Below are 23062 nucleotides of genomic sequence, written 5' to 3' on the forward strand. Positions count from 1 at the left end.
ACAGCCAGGGATGGATCAAGATTCCACCTGCAGCTGTTAGGCACATATGACAGCTGATCAAATCAGCTGTCCTGTGCCTGAAAAGATGCGGGATCTGGTGGGCTCTGTGTGCCGTCTATGTGCTGTCCGTGTCTAGTATTGCATAGTATAGGCGAAGCTTTGTTTATTTATTTATACATCCTTGAAAAACACTGACACACTGATGGTAAAAACAAAGACACGCCAATCCAAAACACAGAATATACTAGTACCATTTTTTTCATGTGTTTAAATAATAATAATAATAATCTTTATTTTTATATAGCGGTAACATATTCCACAGCGTTTTACAGTTTGCTCACATTATCACTGAACATTTTTCAGCCTTTGGATGTAAAAAATAATAATTTGCCTTTTCATTAATAGCAAGTATTGAAAATGGTTTAAAATTGAGGCATAAAGTAGATTAGAAAGCTGCAGGACATTACACAGTGATAAAGCTCTATCTACTGTTCTCCAACGCATGAAGACAGAAACTCCCTCGACTTGGTCTTCTCTCGGCTTTGTGCAGTGGATGATTTTGCAAACTCCCCTCTCCCGCTCTCTGACCACAATCTTCTTTCATTCTCTATTAAGAACTGCCAGGCTGCCCAGGTCACCCCCACTGTCCATACTTATAGAAACATACAGGCCATTAACACCCAGAAACGTATGAAGAACTTGCAGTCTTCATTGGCTCCTATCTCCTCCCTCTCATGTCCTGATTCTGCACTGAAGCATTACAATGAAACACTTCAAAGTGCCCTAGATGAATTTGCACCCCTATAAATAGAACTCCACAACACAGACGGCGACAACCCTGGCACACCCTGCAAACACGTTTCCTGCAGCGGTGCTCCAGGTGCGCCGAACGTCTGTGGAGAAAATCCAATCTACAAAAAGATTTCATCCATTATAAGTTTATGCTTAGAACTTACAACACTGCCCTTCACCTCTCCAAACAAAGCTATTTCAACACCCTCATCACCTCACTGTCAAATAACCCTAAACGTCTCTTTGACACTTTTCATTCTCTACTCAACCCAAGAGTACAGGCCCCAACCACGGAGCTCCGAGCTGACGATCTGGCCAATTACTTCAAAGAAAAAATTGACCAGATTCGACAGGAAATTATCTCCCAATCCCCTCATACCATGCACTGTCCTCCCTCCCCCACTGCATCTAGCTCACTCTCTGATTTTGAACCAGTCACAGAAGAAGAAGTAAGCAGGCTCCTTGCATCTTCTCGCCCAACTACTGGCACCAGTGACCCATTCCATCACATCTCCTCCAGTCCCTTTCCCCTGCTGTCACCACTCACCTAACTAAAATATTTAACCTCTCTCTCTCTTCTGGTATCTTTCCCTCCTGATTTAAGCATGCCATCATACATCCACAACTTAAAAAACCATCCCTCGACCAAAACTGTGCCGCTAACTATAGACCTGTCTCTAATCTTCCCTTCATCTCTAAACTCCTGGAACGCCTGGTCCACTCCCGTCTTACCCGCTATCTCTCTGGCTACCCATCCACTCCAGAATCCAGTACAAACTTATTACCCTCACCCACAAAGCTCTCCATGGCTCAGCACCACCCTACATCTCCTCCCTTGTTTCAGTATACCACCCTACCCACGCCCTCTGTTCTGCTGATGACCTGAGGTTAGCATCCTCAATAATCAGAACCTCCCACTCCCGTCTCCAAGACTTTACACGTGCTGCGCCAATTCTTTGGAATGCACTTCCCAGGTCAATACGATTAGTCCCCAATCCCCACAAGTTTAAGCGTGCCCTGAAAACGCATTTATTCAGACTGGCCTACCGCCTCAACACATTAACCTAATCTATCCCTGGGTGGCACAGTCAAAAGTTTTACCATAACCAGGTTCCCCGCATCATGTTCCCACCTGCTTTATGCATCCATTAGCCCTCTGTGTCTGTACTGTTACACACTTAACATTATGGCTGGTCCAAACAATCAGGGAAATTGTTACCACCCACCTTTCGTGTCTCCCCTTTTTCCTCATAGGTTGTAAGCTTGCGAGCAGGGCCATCATTCCTCTTGGTATCTGTTATGATCTATGTGATTATTGTTATGCTGTAATGTCTATTGTCTGTACAAATCCCCTCTGAAATGTAAAGTGCTGCGGAATATGTCGGCGCTATAGAAATAAAATGTATTATTATTATATTATTACTGTTCACATGTTCAGAATTTTGGCTCCTGGCGCTGCACTGCAGTTATCAGGGAGTCACATAGTTGTTGTATTTATACTATTGTGCTGGTGTCACACTAAAAGTATGGAAAATTGGTCCGAGTCTCCCTGCCGAGAGTCGCAGGAGTGTAATGCGAATGTCATGCGAGTACAATCTTATTTTTCACACTTAGCATCCGATTTACATCCGAATGCAGTGCGATCGCTATCCGATTGCAATGCGATTTTAACATAAGCTTTTACATACAGCAATTCTCTGTCGTTTACACATCGTTTTCAAAGGAAATACACACATATAATAGATAAAAGAAAAGCCAGCAATTCATGTGCCGCATACAGTAAAATCACACAGTGACAAGTTAGAATAGAACAGATATATACACATAGTGTTGTGAGTTCATTTTCCCCTTCGTCACTGAGGTCTGGTGAACTCCCTATTCTGGTAAAGGAAGGTAATGAGCCTGATTATCAGGCACCTGAGCCTAATGAGGATGACTGGCTGAGTGGAGTCACGGACTGGATATAAGGCTGCCGACGCCCTTCTGCCCTGCGGGTGATTTCTCTGTGGACTTCTAGGACACCAGTCTGATTCCTGCTCCTCTAAAGCTAAGTTTTCTGTTTTGCCTGTTAGCATTTTTGTTTTGTTTTTTGTTTTCCTTGCTTTTCTGTATTCTGCCATTCCCTGCTGGGGTGAGCAGAATCTCCTTTTGCCTGTAGCTCTGTCTTCAGAATATTCCTGAGTACTGACATAGCTTTTTTGAAGCCTAGCGTCTTCAGGGCCTTTTTCACTGTCAGTCTGTTGGCTCTTATTTTCATAGGGTTTTTCATGGATTGCAGACAGCAGCCTTCCTGTCCTTTTCTATCTAGTTAGCTTGGGCCCCGTCTTTGCTCAGTCTATCTTTCTGTCCGTGTTAGTATTTTCATCTTGCTTCACCGTCATTATATGTTGGGGGCTGCCTATTGCTTTGGGGTCTGCTCTGGGGCAGTTTAGATTTCCCCTTTCTTTCTTTAGGCCTATTTAATTCTCCGGCTGTGATCGAGGGGTCTAGGGCATCGTAGGAACCCCCCACGGCTACTGCTAGTTGTGTTGATAGGTTCAGGGGTCTGCAATCCGATAGCTGCCAACTTCTCTGGTTTTCTGGACTTAGCTAGCATTTCTGTTTTTGCCTCCTACGGTGACTCAATCATAACACATAGAATACATAGATATATAGATGTCCGTGACACACACACACACATATAGATAGATATACACACAGCGTCGGACTGGCCCACCGGAGAACCGGAGGATTCTCCGGTGGGCCCTGGCATCTGGTGGGCCCTGGCACCTGCTGGCATACAGGGCCAGCAGTTGCCTTGGGCCCCCGCTGCTCCAGGGGCCCCCAGCCAGTGGTGTGTCGCACACCATGCAGCTGCTATGGGGGCCCCTGCCAGCGGAGCAGCAGCGGGTGTCAGGAGGCAGGAGCCCCTGTCCCCGCTGCTAAAGAGAAATGAATATTCACTGCGAAGCAGTGAATATCATTTCAGGTCTCCACCCCCCAGAGGCCCCGCCCCCAGCCCAGTAAGCTGCTCTGCAGACTACAGCTGTAAATCAGGGCCGGCGCCGCCCTCAGTCCTCTCTGCTCCTGGCTCACAGCCAGTGCGCGATGACGTCACTACATCGCGCACCCGCTGTGTGTCTGGCAGAGGGGGCAGCTCCTGACACTGAAGCCGGGATCAGCGTGGGAGCGAGGAGGAGAGGTGAGTATTGTGTTTTGGTATTTTTTTTATATCTCTCTCGCTCTCTCTATCTGTCTCTCTCTCTATCTATCTCTCTATATATCTCTCTCTCTCTATCTCTCTTATATCTATCTATCTTTCTATCTCTATCTATTATCTATATCTATCTATTATCTATATCTGTCTGTTTCTATATCTATCTCTATCTATCGCTCTATCTTTATATCTATCTTTCTATCTCTACATCTATCTCTATATCTATCTATCTCTATATCTATCTCTATATCTATCTATTATGTCTATCTATCTATCTCTATATCTATTATCTCTATATTTATTATCTATCTAGCTACCATCTATATCTATCTATCTTTATCTATATATATCTCTATCTAATATCTATATCTATCTATCTCTATACCTATCTATCTATTTATCCGTTATCTATCTCTATATCTTTTCTCTGTATCTATCTATCTATCTCTATATCTATATCTCTCGCTATCTATCTCTCTATCTCTATATCTATCTCTATATCTATCTCTATATCTATATATCTATCACTATATCTATCTCTATATCTATATCTATTTCTCTCTATATCTATCTCTATAGCTATCTATCTATATATCTCTATCTATCTCTATATCTATCTCTCTGTATATCTATCTATCTTTCTATCTCTATATCTATATATCTATCTATCTTTCTCTATTTATCTCTATATCTTTTCTCTGTATCTATCTCTATCTATATCTATCTATCTCTATATATATCTATTATCTCTATATCTATATCTATATCTCTCTCTATATCCATCTATCTATTTATCTCTATCTCTATATCTATCTCTCTGTATATCTATCTATCTTTCTATCTCTATATCTATCTCTATATCTATCTATCTTTATCTATCTATCTATTTATCTCTATCTATTATATATATCTATCTCTATCTATCTATCTCTATATCTATCTTTCTATCTCTACATCTATCTCTATATCTATCTTTCTATCTATCTCTATATCTATCTATATCTATCTATTATGTCTATCTATCTAGCTATCTCTATTATCTATATCTACCTATCTCTATATCTTTCTATCTTACTCTATCTCTATATCTATCTGTTATCTCTATATTTATTATCTATCTTTATCTATCTATCTCTATCTATTATCTATATCTATCTCTCTATCTATTTATCGATCTCTGTATCTATCTCTCTCTATCTCTATCTCTCTATCTACCGCTCTCTCGGTCTCTATCTTTACATCTATATCTATCTATCTCTATATCTATCTATTATCTCTATATCTATCTACCTATCTATCTCTATATCTATCTCTATATCTATATCTGTTTCTCTCTATATCTATCTCTATATCTCTCTCTCTATAGCTATCTATATATTATCTCTATATCTATCTATATATTATCTCTATATCTATCTATCTCTATATCTATCTATCTCTATATCTGTTATCTCTATATCCATATCTATCTCTATATCTATCTATCTCTATATCTATCTTTCTATCTAACACTATATCTCTATATCTATCTCTATATCATTATCTATCTCTATCTCTATCTCCATCTCTCTCTCTTTATCTATCTATTGATCTATCCATCTATCTCTATATCTATCTATTATCTCTATTATCTATATCTATCTATCCATCTATCTATCTAGCTATCTCTATCTATCTATCTATATATCTATCTATCTATCTTTCTAACTCTATATCTATCTATCTCTATACATATCTCTATATCTAGCTATTATCTCTATATCTATCTCTATATCTATCTTTCTATATCTATTTGTCTCTATATCTATCTCTATATCTATCTATCTATCTATCTCTATATCTATTATCTATATATATATATCTCTATATCTATTTTTATTTATATCCATCTATCTATATATATTTATCTCTATATCTATCTATATATGTCTATATTATTATTATTATATCTGTATATCTCTAACTATTATCTATCTCTATCTATATATCTATCTCTATATCTTTCTATCTATAGCTATCTAGATCTATCTATCTATCTATCTATCTATATTTCTTTCTATATCTATCTTTATATCTATCTCTATCTATCTCTATGAATCTATCTATCCATTATCTACTTTCTATTCATTATCTACTATCTATCTCTATATCTATTTCTACATCTATCTTTCTATCTATATCTATCTAACTCTAGATCAATATATCTATATAGCATTATACCCTATGAGGGGGGCAGTATTATACCCTATGAGGGGGGCAGTATTATACCCTATGAGGGGGCAGCATTATACCCTATGAGGGGGCAGCATTATACCCTATGAGGAGGCAGCATTATACCCTATGAGGAGGGCAGCATTATTCCCTATGACGGGGTGCATTATACCCTATGAGGAGGGCAGCATTATACCCTATGAGGGGGCAGCATTATACCCTATGAGGGGGCAGCATTATACCCTATGAGGAGGCAGCATTATACCCTATGAGGAGGGCAGCATTATTCCCTATGACGGGGTGCATTATACCCTATGAGGAGGGCAGCATTATACCCTATGAGGGGGAAGCATTATACCCTATGAGGAGGCAGCATTATACCCTATGAGGAGGGCAGCATTATTCCCTATGAGGGGGGCAGTATTATACCCTATGAGGGGGGCAGTATTATACCCTATGAGGGGGCAGCATTATTCCCTATGAGGGGGTGCATTATTCCCTATGAGGGGGTGCATTATACCCTATGACCTATGAGGGGGGCAGTATTATACCCTATGAGGGGGGCAGTATTATACCCTATGAGGGGGTGCATTATACCCTATGAGGGGGTGCATTATTCCCTATGAGGGGGGCAGTATTATACCCTATGAGGGGGCAGCATTATTCCCTATGAGGGGGGGCAGTATTATTCCCTATGAGGGGGGCAGTATTATTCCCTATGAGGGGGGCAGTATTATACCCTATGAGGGGGGCAGTATTATACCCTATGAGGGGGTGCATTATACCCTATGAGGGGGTGCATTATACCCTATGAGGGGGTGCATTATTCCCTATGAGGGGGGCAGTATTATACCCTATGAGGGGGGCAGTATTATACCCTATGAGGGGGGCAGTATTATATTCTATGAGATGGCTGCATTATACTATGTGAGGGGGCTGCTTTATATTCTATGAGGGGGCTACCCCAACTCCTGCTACATAATTAAGACATGTACAACCTTATATTATACCCGGATATTAGCGTGTTTTACCGCATAATTGGTGGTCTGGTATTTAACTCTATGCAGCTACATAGTGGGCCCCAAGAATGATTTTCTCTGGTGGGCCCAAGGTGTTCCAGTCCAACGCTGTATACACAGTATATATATAATGTATTTAGATTACATAGAATAAAAGCCGGTAATTCATCTGCCGTGCTCTGTAAAATCACTGCAAGAGCTGACAGGATAGAAGAGATGGATCACATACAGTAAATAGAATACTGTAGGTAGATATATAGATGTCAGTGACAAATACAATTATTACAGTGTGTGTGCTGGCTTTTCTTCTATCTATGTAATATACAGTATATACATACCGTATATATATATATATATATATATATATATATGTATGCCACTGACCTCTATATATCTATGTATTCTATGTGTTTATATTTATTCTATTCTAACCTGTCAGTGTGACTTTACAGTACACGGCACATGAATTGCCGACTTTTCAAAGGACACCGGTGCGTAAAAATCGGATAGCACTCGCATGGTCCGAGTGCTGTGCGATTTTTATTCTCTCACCCATAAGCTTACATTGCTGAGTCTCGGTGACAATCACTGTATGCTGCGATTTTACACATACGCTGAATACACCCAATAAAATAAATGGTGATGTGAGCTGCCCCATAGATTAAAACTGGGCTGAGTGCTAAGAGATGTTTTCTCGCATAGCACTTGGCTGTATTTTACTGTAGTGTGACGTCGGCTTTGTGCAGATTTACCGAGCAAAGTGCTCCAAAAAGTTGAGTGCATTTATCACATATTTTGCACCTACTTTGGCGATTTTTTTGAAGTGTTCTGAAAAAAAGAGCTATGGCTTACAAAAGCCCAAAAAGTAGTAAATTAATGTTATGACCACTTTATTTGGTCCAAAATACTGGTGTAAAGTCTGTCAAGCTTAAGTTGAATAAGCAGAAGTGTCCCATGTGTTACACTGCATGCGTCATTTTAATAAATTTAGTGAAATGTACTACATTGTCACCACCTTATACAAAATTATTGCCTAGCGTTATCTTTACAAGCTATTACTATATATACTAGATATTATACTAGATATTATACTCGGGTATTCTTGTTATTTAAGATGTGAAACCGAAGGCTTCAGCCGACAACTTTGAAGATTTGCTCTCTAGTCAAGGGTTCAATGCACACAAGGAGAGGAGAGGACCAAGAACTATTGCTGAAATGAGGAAGGAAGAAATGTCAAAAGAAATGGATCCTGAAAAATTAAAGGTGAGAAGAGTGGAGCAGATTTACACTAATGAAAATGCATCACAATTCTCATTCTCAGATTCTTCCACAGAGAGCTACCGCACCATTTGTATCCTCTCTGGAGTTCAGATAATTAGTGCAGTCCCGAAATAAGAAATTCCCATCTTTTTACTAATTGTTCCTTAAAAGGCCATTTAATTTTTTTATTAAACCCCTTTCCAACATAGGAAGTCATGATAAATCCTACATTGGGTCCCAGTGTATGAATCAGGCTGAGCACCCACGCTATCATATTACCTGGCAGCTTGCTTTGATCCCTGCTGTTTAACCATTTACATATTGATGTCTATCACCCCACTGAAAGCTACCGTGACAGTCATCTTAGTTCTCCTGTGAAGCCCATCCATCAGAGGATCGAATATTAAAATCCCCTAAGGTTATGTGTTCACACAATTTTTTGTAGGTATTTTTCGGAGTGGATCCTCCGCAAAAACCTTCTTAACAGTATGTGCACACAGAGCTTTTGTGGAGAATTTATAGAGAAAACTCTCCACATCCTCATCAAAAATGCAAAACGCTTCAAAAACGTTTTTTGCACAGTTTCCGCTCAAAAACTCAGCAAGAAGCCTCATAGTGCACATATATAAAGACCGTTTGGAATACTCTTCTGATTTGGGACATACACTTTTCTGTTCATATGAAGTTTTGAGAGGTTTTTACTGAAGATGTTTTGAAAAAGACTGACTGGAAACAGTGCATATTACTTCTTTGAAGCTGATCCTGAAAACCTCTCCAAGCTAGGCACTTTCCAATAAAGGGTATATGCACATGATGTCTTTTTTTTTTTTTTAGTGGCAAGCGGCTTCCTAGCAGAAGTCGCCCGAAGAATAAACATGTTACTTGATTTATGAACGCTGACGCAGTTAAAAATAAGTAGCAAAAGTATTGGGAGAATGAGAAGTATTGGAAAATGTAAAGGGCTTGTCTGGTGAAACCAAGTCATACTCACAGGATAGGTGATCATTTATTGATCGTCGGAGTTTGACCACTGAGACCAGCAGGACGATGAAATTTTATCCGCAATAGGACACTTTTATCCTCATTAGAATGGAGTAGCAGTGCATATTCCAGACAGCTGGAGCTGCCAGAAAAAGCCCAGCGCAGCACTCAGCCGCCCCATAGGAAATAAATGGAGAAACATTTGGACCTATGCACTGCTGCTTTATTGTAACAGGAACAAAAGTGCACAGTTATGTTGATTGGTGCTGATCTCAGCAGAGCGGTGAAATCCCCAAGATCTATAGTTGTGGGTATTTGATAACTTGTATTAATGTGCTAAAAACAAAAAATAAACTTCTAGCACTTTTTCAGAAATATCCAGGGTGTATTATACAATACAAAAGACTATGGGGCCCATTATACTATATTGCAGACTAGCGGGAGTGCATTATACTATATGGAGGACTATGAGTGCATTATACTAAATGGATGACTATGGGGAGTGCATTGTATTGTATGGAGGACTATGGGGAGTGAATTATACTATATGGAGGACTATGCAGGGTGCATTATACTATATGAAAGACTATAGGGCCCATTATACTATATGGAGGACTATGGGGAATGCATCATACTATATGGAGGACTATGGGGAGTGCATTGTACTGTATGGAGGACTATGGGGAGTGAATTATACTATATGGAGGACTATGCAGGGTGCATTATACTATATGAAAGACTATAGGGCCCATTATACTATATGGAGGACTATGGGGAATGCATCATACTATATGGAGGACTATGGGGAGTGCGTTATACTGTATGGAGGATTATGGAGAATGCTTTATACAGTATGGAGGACTATGGGGAATGCATTATACTATATGGAGGACTATTGGGAGTGTATTATAGTATTACTACTACTAGAAAGCATGTAGTAGGGTCATCATACAGTGCGTGTGGAGGAATCCACTGTGGGGGGGTATCATACAGTGTTTGCGTGGCACTTTGTTGGCATCATACTTTATGGGTTCAATGAAAGGGGAATCTAGATCTTCAGTAGGAGGAAAATTAATTTGTAAAGTCTGCAAAGTTGTGACATATGCTTTTGTGTGACCCCGACAAATATTATTTTTTGTTTGGTGGGGGGGGGGGCAATTAGAACTTCTGCTATGGGGCAACATGATTTCTATGTACACCCCTGGTGGGACGGAGATGCCATAATCCTTGATAATGGTGATATCAACTTGCATTTTCTATTGCAGATCTTAGACTGGATTGAAGGTAAAGAGCGAAACATCAGAGCATTGCTCTCCACCATGCACACTGTGCTTTGGGCAGGGGAAACCAAGTGGAAACCAATCAGCATGGCCGATCTGGTCACCCCGGAACAAGTTAAAAAAGTATACCGGAAAGCTGTGTTAGTGGTTCACCCAGACAAAGTAAGTACCAGCTACTCCCATTATGTTTTCTTCCCTTTCTCCCAAGAAACATAACTTTTTTCCTTGTACATAGTTAAGGAAAGCTTGTTTTTTGTGGGATAACTTTAATTTTTAAATTATACCATTCACTTGACCATATAATGTACTGGAATGCAGGAAACAAATTCTAACAGAGGAGAGATGGTGAAAAACAAATTCCTTAATTTTTTTGTTTTATTTTCACGGCATTCATTGTACAATAAAAATGATCTGGCAACTTGATTCTTCAGATTAGTACAAATACGGTGATAACAGACAAACAAACCTAAGTAAATATTTGAATGCTTCTAAAATATTCAGAACCATTCAAAAGAATAATTGGATTTATGTTGCCATATTCTAAGTACTGTAACGTTATTTTTTTTCCTTTTATGGAGCTCTGTGCATATTGTAATTTTTATTGGAATCATTTTTGATTGCTTTTTACTCCAATTTTTTTGGGGTGAGGGTGAAGTAACCAGATAAAAACCTACAATTCATACATTCCCTACTCAGCGACTCTTCCAGGTGAGCCACCTGTACAATCTCCTCTTCCTTCTCAGAAATGTGACACTGACATTGACTTTGATGGAAACGTTACCACTTTCTGCTCCCCAGATAAATTATTTAGCAGTGTCGGCAGCTTTATTGTCAGGTCATGTCATGGACTTAATCACGTTTACACGTTTATATACAATGTTACTTATAGATTTGTATCTCTGAAATGGTCTGCTGTTAAACAAGGCCGGCAGAGGGATGGCACATAAGTGAGGGCATAGGGGGAAGCTTCCCGGCACTCAATGACTCAGTGTAATTAGACACGGCCATTACTAACGTTTGTGTTGACAATCAGCATCTAATAGTAACAAAGCTACATCTGCTCTCGTGCATGGTCCCACAAATTTAATATGTTATTTTTAAGGTCCTCATAGTATAACAGTTGCTGTCTGATAAACATTTAAAGGGGAGACAAGCAGTTGCCAAACCCTTCTGGCATTAACTTATCCTCCATGGGGACAAAGGATTGAACATTATAAAATTCAAAATGCCCAGTCCTTCTTTCTCTCCCACAAACATCAGTGCAAAGTGTGACGATTCCTATAAACACTAAGGACAGGTCATCAATATCAGATTAGTGGTGGTCCGAAACAATGACACCGCACCCCCCACGCTCAGCTGTTATTTGTTCCTGTGGCGGCCAGAAAAGAATGGTTTGAACACAGCTGCACTGTGCATCTCCATCCAAAGTGTAGCGGTCACCGCCAGGAATTGCCGTATTCTTTCTGTTCGGAGCTGTTCTGCAGTACCTGGCAGCATCTTACTACACCTTAAATGGAGCTTCACTTTGTAATACAAAGGGCCTAATTCATCAAGTTGTTTTAGCCAATTATCCGACGTAAAACATCTTGAAATGTCGAAAAATGTTTGCAGAACAAATATTTTGCGACTTTTGGCATAGCTACGCCAGTCTCAGCCAGCTCTGCCAAAGTGGGCAACCCTTGGGTAAGTTGTGGCATGACGAAGAAAAAAAAGATATTTCTAGCTCCTGGTAAAATTTCTTAGAACTTTATTCCATCATAGATTAAAAAGTATCATTTTGATACAGAGAAGAAATGCAGAAAGCAACGCGTTTCGAACGGATGTCATGACAAAGCCTGCTCCGCAAATACATAAAAAATTACACCACTTTAGTGCATTAATTACACCAGAATTGTACTCTAGTCACTGACTGGAGTAACATATCTGGCAAAGGTGCAGGGCAGTTGTAAGATGCATCTAATTAATTAAGAGGAGAATGCCTTTTAATTCGGTGCAAGTTATTCTAAGAGTGTCTTCACTTAGACTGGGGTGCACAAAGCCAGTGTTAATGAATGGGGCTCAAAGTCTTTATATCTGGCTGCCACCAGAACAAATAAAAGCTTATTACTGGGGTGCTGGGTGTCAGACCCCCACTGATCTGATATTGTTTACCTATCAGATTAGGCGTCATGACCAGACAACCTCTTTAATTCTTAACCCATAACACAACAAAAGACATTGAATGTGTATCATTAGGTGTTGAGTTATATTTTTCTGTATTGGGATATGTTTCTGCATTGTGATATCTCTGTCTCTTTGTGACCTTCTTCGAGGCATCATGGGGCATGTAGTTTCCGTAGTTTCCAGCACTGCTGCCTTCAGTTCTGCAGTCTCAAGGGCGGAACAGAGCACTATCAGTTTGTCTAGTCTAATCAGCAAGTTACAAAAAGAAAAAGGGAAGAATATCTTCCCCCTTAGCTAGGTAAAGGGGTGGTGCACAACTGCACATGAATAAACGAGATGACTTTAATGACTGTGTTTATTTCACAGGCCACTGGGCAGCCCTACGAGCAATATGCAAAGATGATCTTTATGGAGCTGAATGACGCCTGGTCAGAATTTGAGAATCAAGGACAGAAAGCGTTATACTAATCTACATATCTCTCCCTTATCTTCTGTGCAGTATAACATCCATCCATGAACGTGACGGACCTTCCCTGGTTTTCTCTACAAACCTCAATATTTCCATTTATCTCGTGTGTTAGGGCGAATGTTGTTGACATGGATATCCTTTTGAGAACAAACATTTGCACTTAACGTGTAGCAGTAAATATCGCTGTCTTGAGTTCCCCTCCTTAGTGTTTTATTTATTTTGATAATTTATTGAATTATTTATAAAGTGGATTTCAAGTAAAATCCTCTGGAGTTGAAACCGTTAACTTAAACACAAGTGACAGCTCTTGTCCGTGGTATGTGCCTGTATTATTATTATTTTTTTTTTTAATATAAATACGAATTCTCCTATACCCTTCCCAAACACATAGGAATAACATATTTTACAGATTTCTCTAGGAAGAAAATGTGTGTTGAACTCTCCTTTTCCTTATTGGAGGTAGAGAAGCAAACCCTTCATTTTCTAGGATGCAGAGAAATAACATACTATCATGAAATATTCAACTTAAACGGGTTGACCAGTAGCAAGAATCGTAGGACATGTCATCAATATCAGATTGATGGGGGTCTGACACCCAGCACCCTGACTAACCAATTGCTATAAGCTCTGATAGAGGTTGGATATTCACATTGAACTGAGATGCAATGTACAGCTCCATTTAATGTGTAGCAGCTGCTGCCAGGTACTGCAGAACAATTTTTTTTTAAGAAATAGGAGCTTATCTGCAGTACCTAAGGAGAGTTAACAATAGACTGCGATAGGAAATCTCCGTTAATATGGTAAATCATATTTGCTCATCAGAAGGAGACATCATGAGTGGGATTGACATTGAATTCCTGAGAATGTGGCAGATCTTTATGACCAAGTGTAATTCCCCTTCAATCAATTAGTTTTTGTTACAATGTTTAAGGTAACATATTAGCTCTATACAGTTAATATGTAATTGATTTGAAAACTTAAATCGGAATCTCAATTAAAAATTATTTCGTTGTTTTACTGCATTTTACATTGCTTTTGGATATTACTATATTCAGTATATGACTGCAGACTCATCACAAATTTGGACAGGGATCACCAAGGGGTCTACAGTGACTGCGGGCCGCGTGTTTGAGACCCCTGCTATATTGCCTCAACTGAGGGATGGTCTCTAAATCAAGGAGACAAATGCAATCCGTGGCATTTCAGGGATGGATGCAGATTTACATTAATGAATCAGGATCTTGGGGTGCTGACATTGTGTATATTTCTCTATATTCAGGATGCTATATAAAGTAAGAATGATAAATTGTCACCCTGCATCTATTAAATATTGAATTGTCCATCAGTGCTATGGACTCTTTGCTCCCTTGCCATGCTATCCCTAAAAGATTATATAAAGCAACTTGTTTTTTTACAGAGTTTAATTAATGGAGATTATTGCAAAATCTTAGATATTTCTGAGAATTCAGCAAAAAGATTTGGAAGACCCTGCAGCATTCCTGTCTCCTCTTTTGATTGGTAGGTCCCGCTATGGCACTACATTGAGTCACAATGGGCGCATGATGGTGCAGGGGCCTACTTATGAGAAAATGCAACGGGGATGCCATAAGTAGGAGGTTTGCAATGCTCTGGTCCAGAGGCCGTGGACTACCGACGTGGCTGCTAGATCAGGGCTCTGCAAATCACCTTCATGTTATGTAGAAGTTTCACTGAAAAATAACTGACTATAGACTAAAAGACATCTGGCATTTACTACAATTGTCCAGGTCTCGTCCAACTGGTTACTATTACATGTTACCACTTGGGTATTACTTTACAGTACTTTACAGGGGGCAGAGGAGGTACTATCAACACCAAAGATCCTGCTGCAATAAAAAGTAGGTACATGGCTGTACATCCCTAGTATTTTAGAATCGTTCTCCAATCAAATGGTTTTTTGGGGTCTGAGGAATCTCTTCTAAGAGAAGCTTTCAGCTTTAGATTTCCAAATGGATACTTTCGTTAAAGGCTGAATGCTCAGGTAGCCCACTGATTGTGGACCATTGCCTAATACCAGCTTCCCATCTCCATAGGCCACATCAATGGATCTTGTCTGTAAATCACCCTCTAGATTTCCATCATGATGGGGATCTGTAACGCAGTGGTATGAACATTATTAAATTATCTTACTAATGTTGCAGTTTTATCTAGCGCTAGAGGTATGGTATAATGAATTTTAAGTATCCACTATACATCCCTCAGTGCCATACCCGTAAGCCCTTCTATTTTAAAGTAAACATTACTGATAAGATTTTTTTGTAAACTTGTATGATAAATATACATTGGGCCTTAACACTCTAGACATATTCAACTCTGCAATATCACACAGTTGCTAAGCTTGAATTGCCCCATATTATGAGAAAAAAATTATTTCCTGACTCCAAATATGGCAATTAGAATAAATCCATGACTCTGCATCCCATCTTCAGAAATCCACTACTCAAACCTAACATTATTACACTCAAGAAAGGCATTTGTAGAGCATTCAGCAGGATATTTCCCTCTGATAGAGAGCTTCATAATCTCACTGCTCTTACAGTAAAGAATCCCAGTATGTAATGACAGTGAAATCATACTTTTCGCTAGGCGTAGAGGACACCCCCACCAGGATCACTCCAATTTTCTAGCAACACACGATTGTTCTTGAAAAATACATTCATTTATACAACCTATGTAAAACATGATGTAATTGGTAACAGCATTGGAACAAGTCTACAGTTTTGTGTCTAAGACAATCACTTTGTTTTATGGTCAGAAAAGTGTATTCAAGAATTTATGATTTTTGCATTAAGAGAGCGACTCTCATCAACTCTCAGCACGTTGGAGATTGCAGCTATTACTTTTAGTATTGGTGGATCATCTATGGGCATCACCTATATTTTGTTCTCTCCTGAAGCCCCAGAGCTGTAGCTACAGAGTGGTGCACAGGGTTCAAGCTCATTCTGTACCTAATGCCCCCTCTGCTTTTTAAGAAGGCAGCAGTGTTGTGCTTTGCATTGCTGCCCATAAACTACAAGATATACACCTCTGTGAAGACCACCAAAATGTCAAAAATCACAAGCAAATACAAGTCCTTCAGTTATCCTCTTCTATAACATTAGTAAATATTATATTAAACCATTATAAAGTTATATCTGTTTATTTCTTCTCACTTGACAATTACTAAAGGCCGCAATTACAGCTCAAATAGGGATTACTATATCATTACTCTTAGAGAAAACCTATCAGGCCGGAGTCACACTAGTGATTAAATCGGATGAATGCAATGCGATAAAAAATCGCATTGCATTTGTCCCAATGTTATTCTATGGTGCTGCTCCCATCATGCGTTTTTTTATCGGATCCGTTCCTCGGACCGAGACAATCGCAGCATGCTGCGATTGTCACTGATTTTCGGATCGGATTCGCCAATGCAAGTCTATGGATGCGATTAAAAATCGCATTGAAAACGCACCACACGTGTGACTTGCGATTAAATCGCAAGACTTCTCCAGGTCAACAGGAAAGAGCATCAGGCATTGGCATTGGATGTCAATTTGATCCTTAGATGCGAATAAAATCGGTTCATCGCCAGAAAATGGGATGACAGACGGATCCCTGGACAAGAATTCTTTGTGCGATTTCGTACCGTTAAAATCGGACCGATTTTTTAATGGTTGTCTGTGACTCCAGCCTCACATTTATTTACCACGGTGTCCAACGTAGGGCAGATGGAGCTGAGCAGATTAATGTTTGGCTCTGTAGGAAAAGATTCAGAGTAACTTTTATTTAATTCCCTTAAATTCCAGGGCTGGTCCTGAGCTCATGAGTCCAGAGGGTGGAGTCATTTGTAGAATAATAAGCTAGACCGCCGAATGGACCTCCAAGCTCAGATTTAGTAAGGATTTAAATAAAGAAAATGCAAGCTAGACCGATCTCGTACAACTGTGAGACACGCACCTTGCCCAGATTGATAGATATATATATATATATATATATATATCTCATTCGTTCAGTTCAGGAATCCCGGCATTGGGCTGGAAATTCCGATCAGAGTATGGTATGTATTTCACCTTTGTGTGCGACCAGCCATGTATTGATTTTTTTTTTCCTTCAAACTAAATATCATTCTGCTTGTCTCTTCCTGCCTACTTGCAGTTTAAAGAAGTTATCAAGGACCATTTTATTTTTTTTTTAATATGGACCAAAAATCTATCAGGCAGGTAGTTGCTGACAGAGGAAACTACCTCCCTGCTCCACATCAACAGAGCTACTCTTTTTCTTCTGGGCTGCTCTGTTGACAGGGTGTGACTGCAAATGTCATGCTGAGTGACAGCTAGCTTCCTGCAGTTAGGCAACTAGGAGCCTCCTGTCAATCAGCATGATGTCAATGGATGAGAAGCTGTTGCTATGTCGATAAAGCGTCAGCGTAAGGCACTAAATCGCCAGCAGGATCGGTCTGTTAAGGCAGTGTGTTACCAGATATCGGTGCTGGGCACAACAGGTAGGTAGATAACAATTACCTGCCTGTTAGTTCTTCGGTGCATAGAGAAAAAATGTTATAGTCTTGGATGACCCCTTTAATACATGAGTGGGTGATATTTCAGTGCACAACTAGGACGTCTTGTCTGTCCAGGAGCTAAGCTTGGTGACAATCTCTGCGGGAACTATAATGGGGCCATGTTGATTGTCACCCAGGTCGAATAATATTTTTTTTTCCAATCTGCAGAGGAGGACATCTCAAGGTTTTTTCACTACTAATGATTTTGTGGCTACAGGTGGACTTGTGTTTTATGTCTCCATATTGGGAATTTTTTTTTTCCATTTTTTATTATTATTCTATGTACGGAAATATTGTCAAGATATTGTCGGGTTCCACTTTTTATATGCAAAACTGAAAGTTGAAAAAATACACCCCCAAAAAATACAATGAGGTTAAAATCACAATTAACGATTATACGGTCTGTAAACTGTAATGAGCTTCTGAACAAACATTTGCTTGTCTTCTTTACCTGGAATGTGAATTCCTCTCCTGTGATTTGTTAATGAACGGTTCATTATTTATGTTTGTAGATATTCTTGTGTGTTCTGAGAGCCAGTGATAGAGTGGCCTGTCATATTACTTTTAATTTTAATTCAGCTTAGACTCATTGCCCGGTCTCATAGCTTTAGCATTGTGTAATGAAGTTTCAATTTCAACTCCTAACGAAAAAATGATTTTGTCATCTCAATGAAAAGATAGCGACATAACGGTTTAACATTTTTCAAAAGATTTATTTTCATGCTTGTTTGTGGTTTAAGCGATTAAACATGCATTTTTTTCTTATGAAAAAGCTTTTTGTATTATTTCGATGTGGATCACTTGGTGATATTTTTATTCCAAAGGTTGAAGTAGAAACAAACCTTACCTCTTATTTCCATTAGTGTTATCCATCATCCATGGATCTATGCAACTATGCTTGGCGACTCCTGATTCATCTCATTGTCTTAGGTTACGAGCCTGTTCCTGCTAAAAAGACACATGCAAAACCTGAATCAAAAATGGACAGTGCAGACATAAGGAGGACTGATGAGATCTATTGTGAAAGAACAGGGCATTCTTCCAATACATGCAATTATTGATACAACGTACAGTCAATGACATATAAAAAGACGAAAATAACATCAACATTTAAATACATGTATAAAATTCTTGTACTGAATGTTCTAGCTTGATCAGCACTCAGGATCAGAACCGAAAATGTTTGGGCAGATTAGCTCATGCATTATAGTCTTTAACTCCCAGATGGACAGAGATATTTTATCAACAGTACTATGTAAAAGCAATAGGAATAGGCCAGAGTCGGATTGCAGCCTGGAACAAGACAGTCCACCTCCAGATGGCAGCCGTGGGCGACTACACCGCTGTGCACGCTGTGGGGTGCCAGGCCTTTTGGCTCCACTTGCTCCTGTGTTGCCTCACACAGGTGGAGCTCTGCAGACCCTTTTGCTCTGCATGCTTGCAAGACCAAACTGACACCCCTAAGCCTCTGCTGCAGGGGTTTTTACAAACAACCTGTGGTTGTAGGCCATATGGAAAACCCGGCCGGGAAGGAAAAGGACTGCCCCACTACCATCCTGTAGTCCGTTTCAAAAATAAAAGCCCAGAGCAGATTTTCTTAAATCTTGCTTGGACAAATAGCTTGCCCAAGATCAACATTTACTTTTATTTTCCATTGCAATCACAGCTACGCCTGTGACTGCAATGCACTTTCGCGGCCTCAATACACCTCTGTGGGCATCCTGAGGGGAGCACATAGCGACCCTCACAGCTGCGATTGGCAGCAAGATTTGGCTCACTCGCACCGATACAAGTCTTTGGGTACAAGTGAAACATCGCACAGCACTCGGATATCACCCGAGTGCAGTGCGATATACGCAGACACCACCAGCAAAGGAGATGGAGAAATTACTTTATCCATGTCCTCTGCAGCTGTGCTCCGATCCTGTCATGCAAGAGGATTGGAGCACAGTACCATGACACTTGGCTCCCACTTGCAACTGAGCAGGAGAGCCGAGGGTCATTAGCATGTTACATCAGATGCTATAATGTAGTATGACACCAGCCACATACAGAGACAATGTGAGAGACAAGTGTCATGGTTTACGGAGGCTCCAGGTTAAGCGGTGCAGAGGTTAATCTGGGAAGCCTCTCTATGGATCTGGGGAGGGTCCTTATAGCCTCATGGAGGAGCCATCCCCTGTCTTTATACTCCTAGCTGAGTGTGCCTGACCCTGTTCTGCCTGTGCTTCATGCCTGTCTTCGTATGCTTGCTTGGTGTTTGATTCGGTCCTGTCACAGTTAACGTCTCTTGTATTCTGACTCTGTACCTCTATGCCCGCTCTGTGTATGACCCCTGGCTACATAGACCTTTCTGTGATTATCCCTCCTGTACCTCGCTGCCCGCTCTGTGTATGACCTCCTGGCTTGCCTGACCTGAGTTCCCCTCTCCTCTACTTCAGTATTCCTGTAGCGAGTATACTATATCATCTGCAGTAGTAGGACGCTAAGCCCCGCCCCCTGCAGTCACATGATCGTAGGTCCTGTGCGCACCTAGCTCTGCTTCGTTACTCCACCTCCCGCAGGTCCTCAAGCTACTCTGCTCCTACCCACGTTAGACGCCAGGACTCCCGTGGCTGGGGTAAGAGTCCTCCACGTGCACTCTGTGTCCTTGTTACTTGAGGTGGCGGTGCTGCTGAAGCACCCCTGACAACAAGTGGATGAACTGATCTTACAAATTTGTGAAGGGAATACTAGAATTATAGTACAAACTGATGTAGAATGAGAGGAAACGGGGAAATAGCCATATAACAATGGGGACATCCACTGCAGACAGTATAAGAATGTAAAAGAAAGCTTGTGAGCCCTGTATCCTCTATCCACTGATAAAGCTTGGTAGCTCTACTTTGTCCATGAGCTCACAGAAAACACCTGTGAGTCCTACTTTCTCCACTCACTCTTAGGATAAAGCCTGTGGGATCTAGTTCCCGATCCACACGCAAAGAAAGCATGAGTCCTACTTCCCCTACCCACTCATGGAGAAAGCCTGTGAGTCCAAATACGACCAACATCTTAGAAAAAGCCTGTAAGTCCACCATCCACTCAGAGAACGCCTATAAGTTGCACTTTTGCCACTTACAGAGAAAGCTCCTACTTCCACCCCCCACTCAGAGAAAGCCTGTGAGCCCAGTTTCCACCACTCAAAGAAAGCCTGCGAGTCCTTCTTTCCCCACTCGCTTGTAGATAAAGCATGTGAGTCCTACTTCCACCACCCACTCAGAAAAAGCATGCGAGGCCTACTTTCACTATCCATTCATAGAAATAGCTTGAGTCCAACTTCCATTACCCATGCGCAAAGTCTGTGAGCTCTACTTCCACCACCCACTTACAGAAAGCCTATGAATACTATTTCCCCCACCCACTCATAGTGAAAGCCTGTGATTCCTACTTCCCCCTCATAATGAAAGCCTGAGTCCTGCTTCATCCATCTATGAGTTGGTTGGTTTCACAGACTTTATGAGTGGGTGGGAGAAGCAGGACTCACAGGATTTCTTTGAGTGGATGGGGAAAGTAGGACTCGCCAGCATTTACTATGGTCTGTGAGTTGGTGTGGAAAGTAGGACACGCAGTGTTTTTCTATGAGTGGCTGGGGGAAGTAGGACCTAGAAACTTTCTCCATGAGTAGGTGGTGGAGCAGGACTCCCAGGTTTTGTCTTTGAGTGGGCAGGGGAAGCAAGACACTCAGGCTCAAATCCGCTGTGGATCCGCAGCAGAATCCGCAGCATGTGCACATACCCTTAATCTGGTTTTACATAAAAATACAGAATTAAATCATATAAACTTTACATCCAAGAGCTCAGTGTCTTCTCATCTATCCTATGCTCCTTTCAGATAGGAGACCTGACAGATTCAGAAACTTCTTTTTGCATACTTATAAACCTGCCATTTTCAACACTTGGATCTACATACTGTATAAGCAACTATAATAATATCACAAGTTCAGAAAATCAGCTTTGCACGTGACAAATAACCCCTGTAGAGTTTAATTAAAAGCTTCTCAGATAAGAAAAAGCATTAAGGGAAATTAAAAGTACTTTCTCATGGCAACAAAGCAGATCCGCATAAAGTAATAATCTTACCAACTATAATGCAAAGCAGCAATTTGCATCCTGTGGCACTATAGCTGCTGCAAAACTATAACAGCCATCATGTGCTCAAAGCTACAAGGCTCTTCTATAATTCAAGAGTCGTAATATAAAAGTAGAGTAGCGCCACTGTGCCAGAATAAAGAGGCTCTGAATTTTATCAGATAGTCCTGGATTTCTTCAAAAGTAAAACTAGTAATGTCAATGAGACATTGTTTGGGCTCGGTGTAGCACAATTTTGGCTCAACAAGTATTGTAAGTAGTGTTGAGCATTCCGATACTGCAAATATCGGGTATCGGCCGATATTCGCTGTATCGGAATTCCGATACCGAGTACCGATATTTTTTCAATATCGGATATCGGAATCAGAAGTTCCCATAATGCAATGAGCCACTGTTGTGGCTCTGATTGGCTGCCGAAATGACGTCATCATGATGCGCGGTCTGTGCGCATCATGATGCGCCGTCAGTTCGGGCCTTCCTGGGGGGGGGGTCTGTGCCGACTGCCCGGGGGTCTGTACCGGCCTGCCCGGGGGTCTGTGCCGGCCTGCCGGGGGTCTGTGCTGGCCTGCCGGGGGTCTGTGCCGACTGCCCGGGGGTCTGTGCGGACTGCCGGGGGTCTGTACTGGCCTGCCGGGGGGCTGTGCCAGCCTGCCGGTGGTCTGTGCCGACTGTCCGGGGGTCTGTGCAGGCTGCGGGGGTCTGTGCAGGCATCGTCCGATAGGACTACAAGTCCCATTGGGCGATGCCTGCTACCATGACGGTGATTGACACATTAGCTAATGATGGGACAGTAGTAGTCCCATCATCCGGCTAATGTGTTGAATGTAAAAAAATACATACTACATACATACTACATGCTACATACATACTACATACATGCTACATACATGCAACATACATACTACATACATGCTACATACATACTACATATATACTACATGTATGCAACATACAACATATATACTACATGCATGCAACATGCATA

At 40.8% G+C, this 23062-nt stretch overlaps 1 protein-coding gene across 3 annotated transcripts in view; it reads left to right on the forward strand.

The window, feature by feature from the left end:
• DNAJC6 (DnaJ heat shock protein family (Hsp40) member C6) overlaps window positions 1-18722 on the forward strand; it is a 113537-nt gene extending 94815 nt beyond the window's left edge. For all 3 annotated transcript variants that reach the window (XM_073544697.1, XM_073544696.1, XM_073544695.1), the window contains 3 exons: window positions 8333-8481; window positions 10725-10901; window positions 13269-18722. In XM_073544697.1, coding sequence (XP_073400798.1) covers window positions 8333-8481; window positions 10725-10901; window positions 13269-13370 — 428 coding nt within the window. In that variant the 3' untranslated portion in view covers window positions 13371-18722. The remainder of the gene's footprint in view (window positions 1-8332; window positions 8482-10724; window positions 10902-13268) is intronic.
• The last annotated feature ends 4340 nt before the right edge of the window (window positions 18723-23062 follow it).

This window comes from Dendrobates tinctorius, unplaced genomic scaffold (assembly GCF_039654945.1).
Source record: "Dendrobates tinctorius isolate UK_male_01 unplaced genomic scaffold, ASM3965494v1 ptg000138l, whole genome shotgun sequence".
Classification (NCBI taxonomy): Eukaryota; Metazoa; Chordata; class Amphibia; order Anura; family Dendrobatidae; genus Dendrobates; species Dendrobates tinctorius.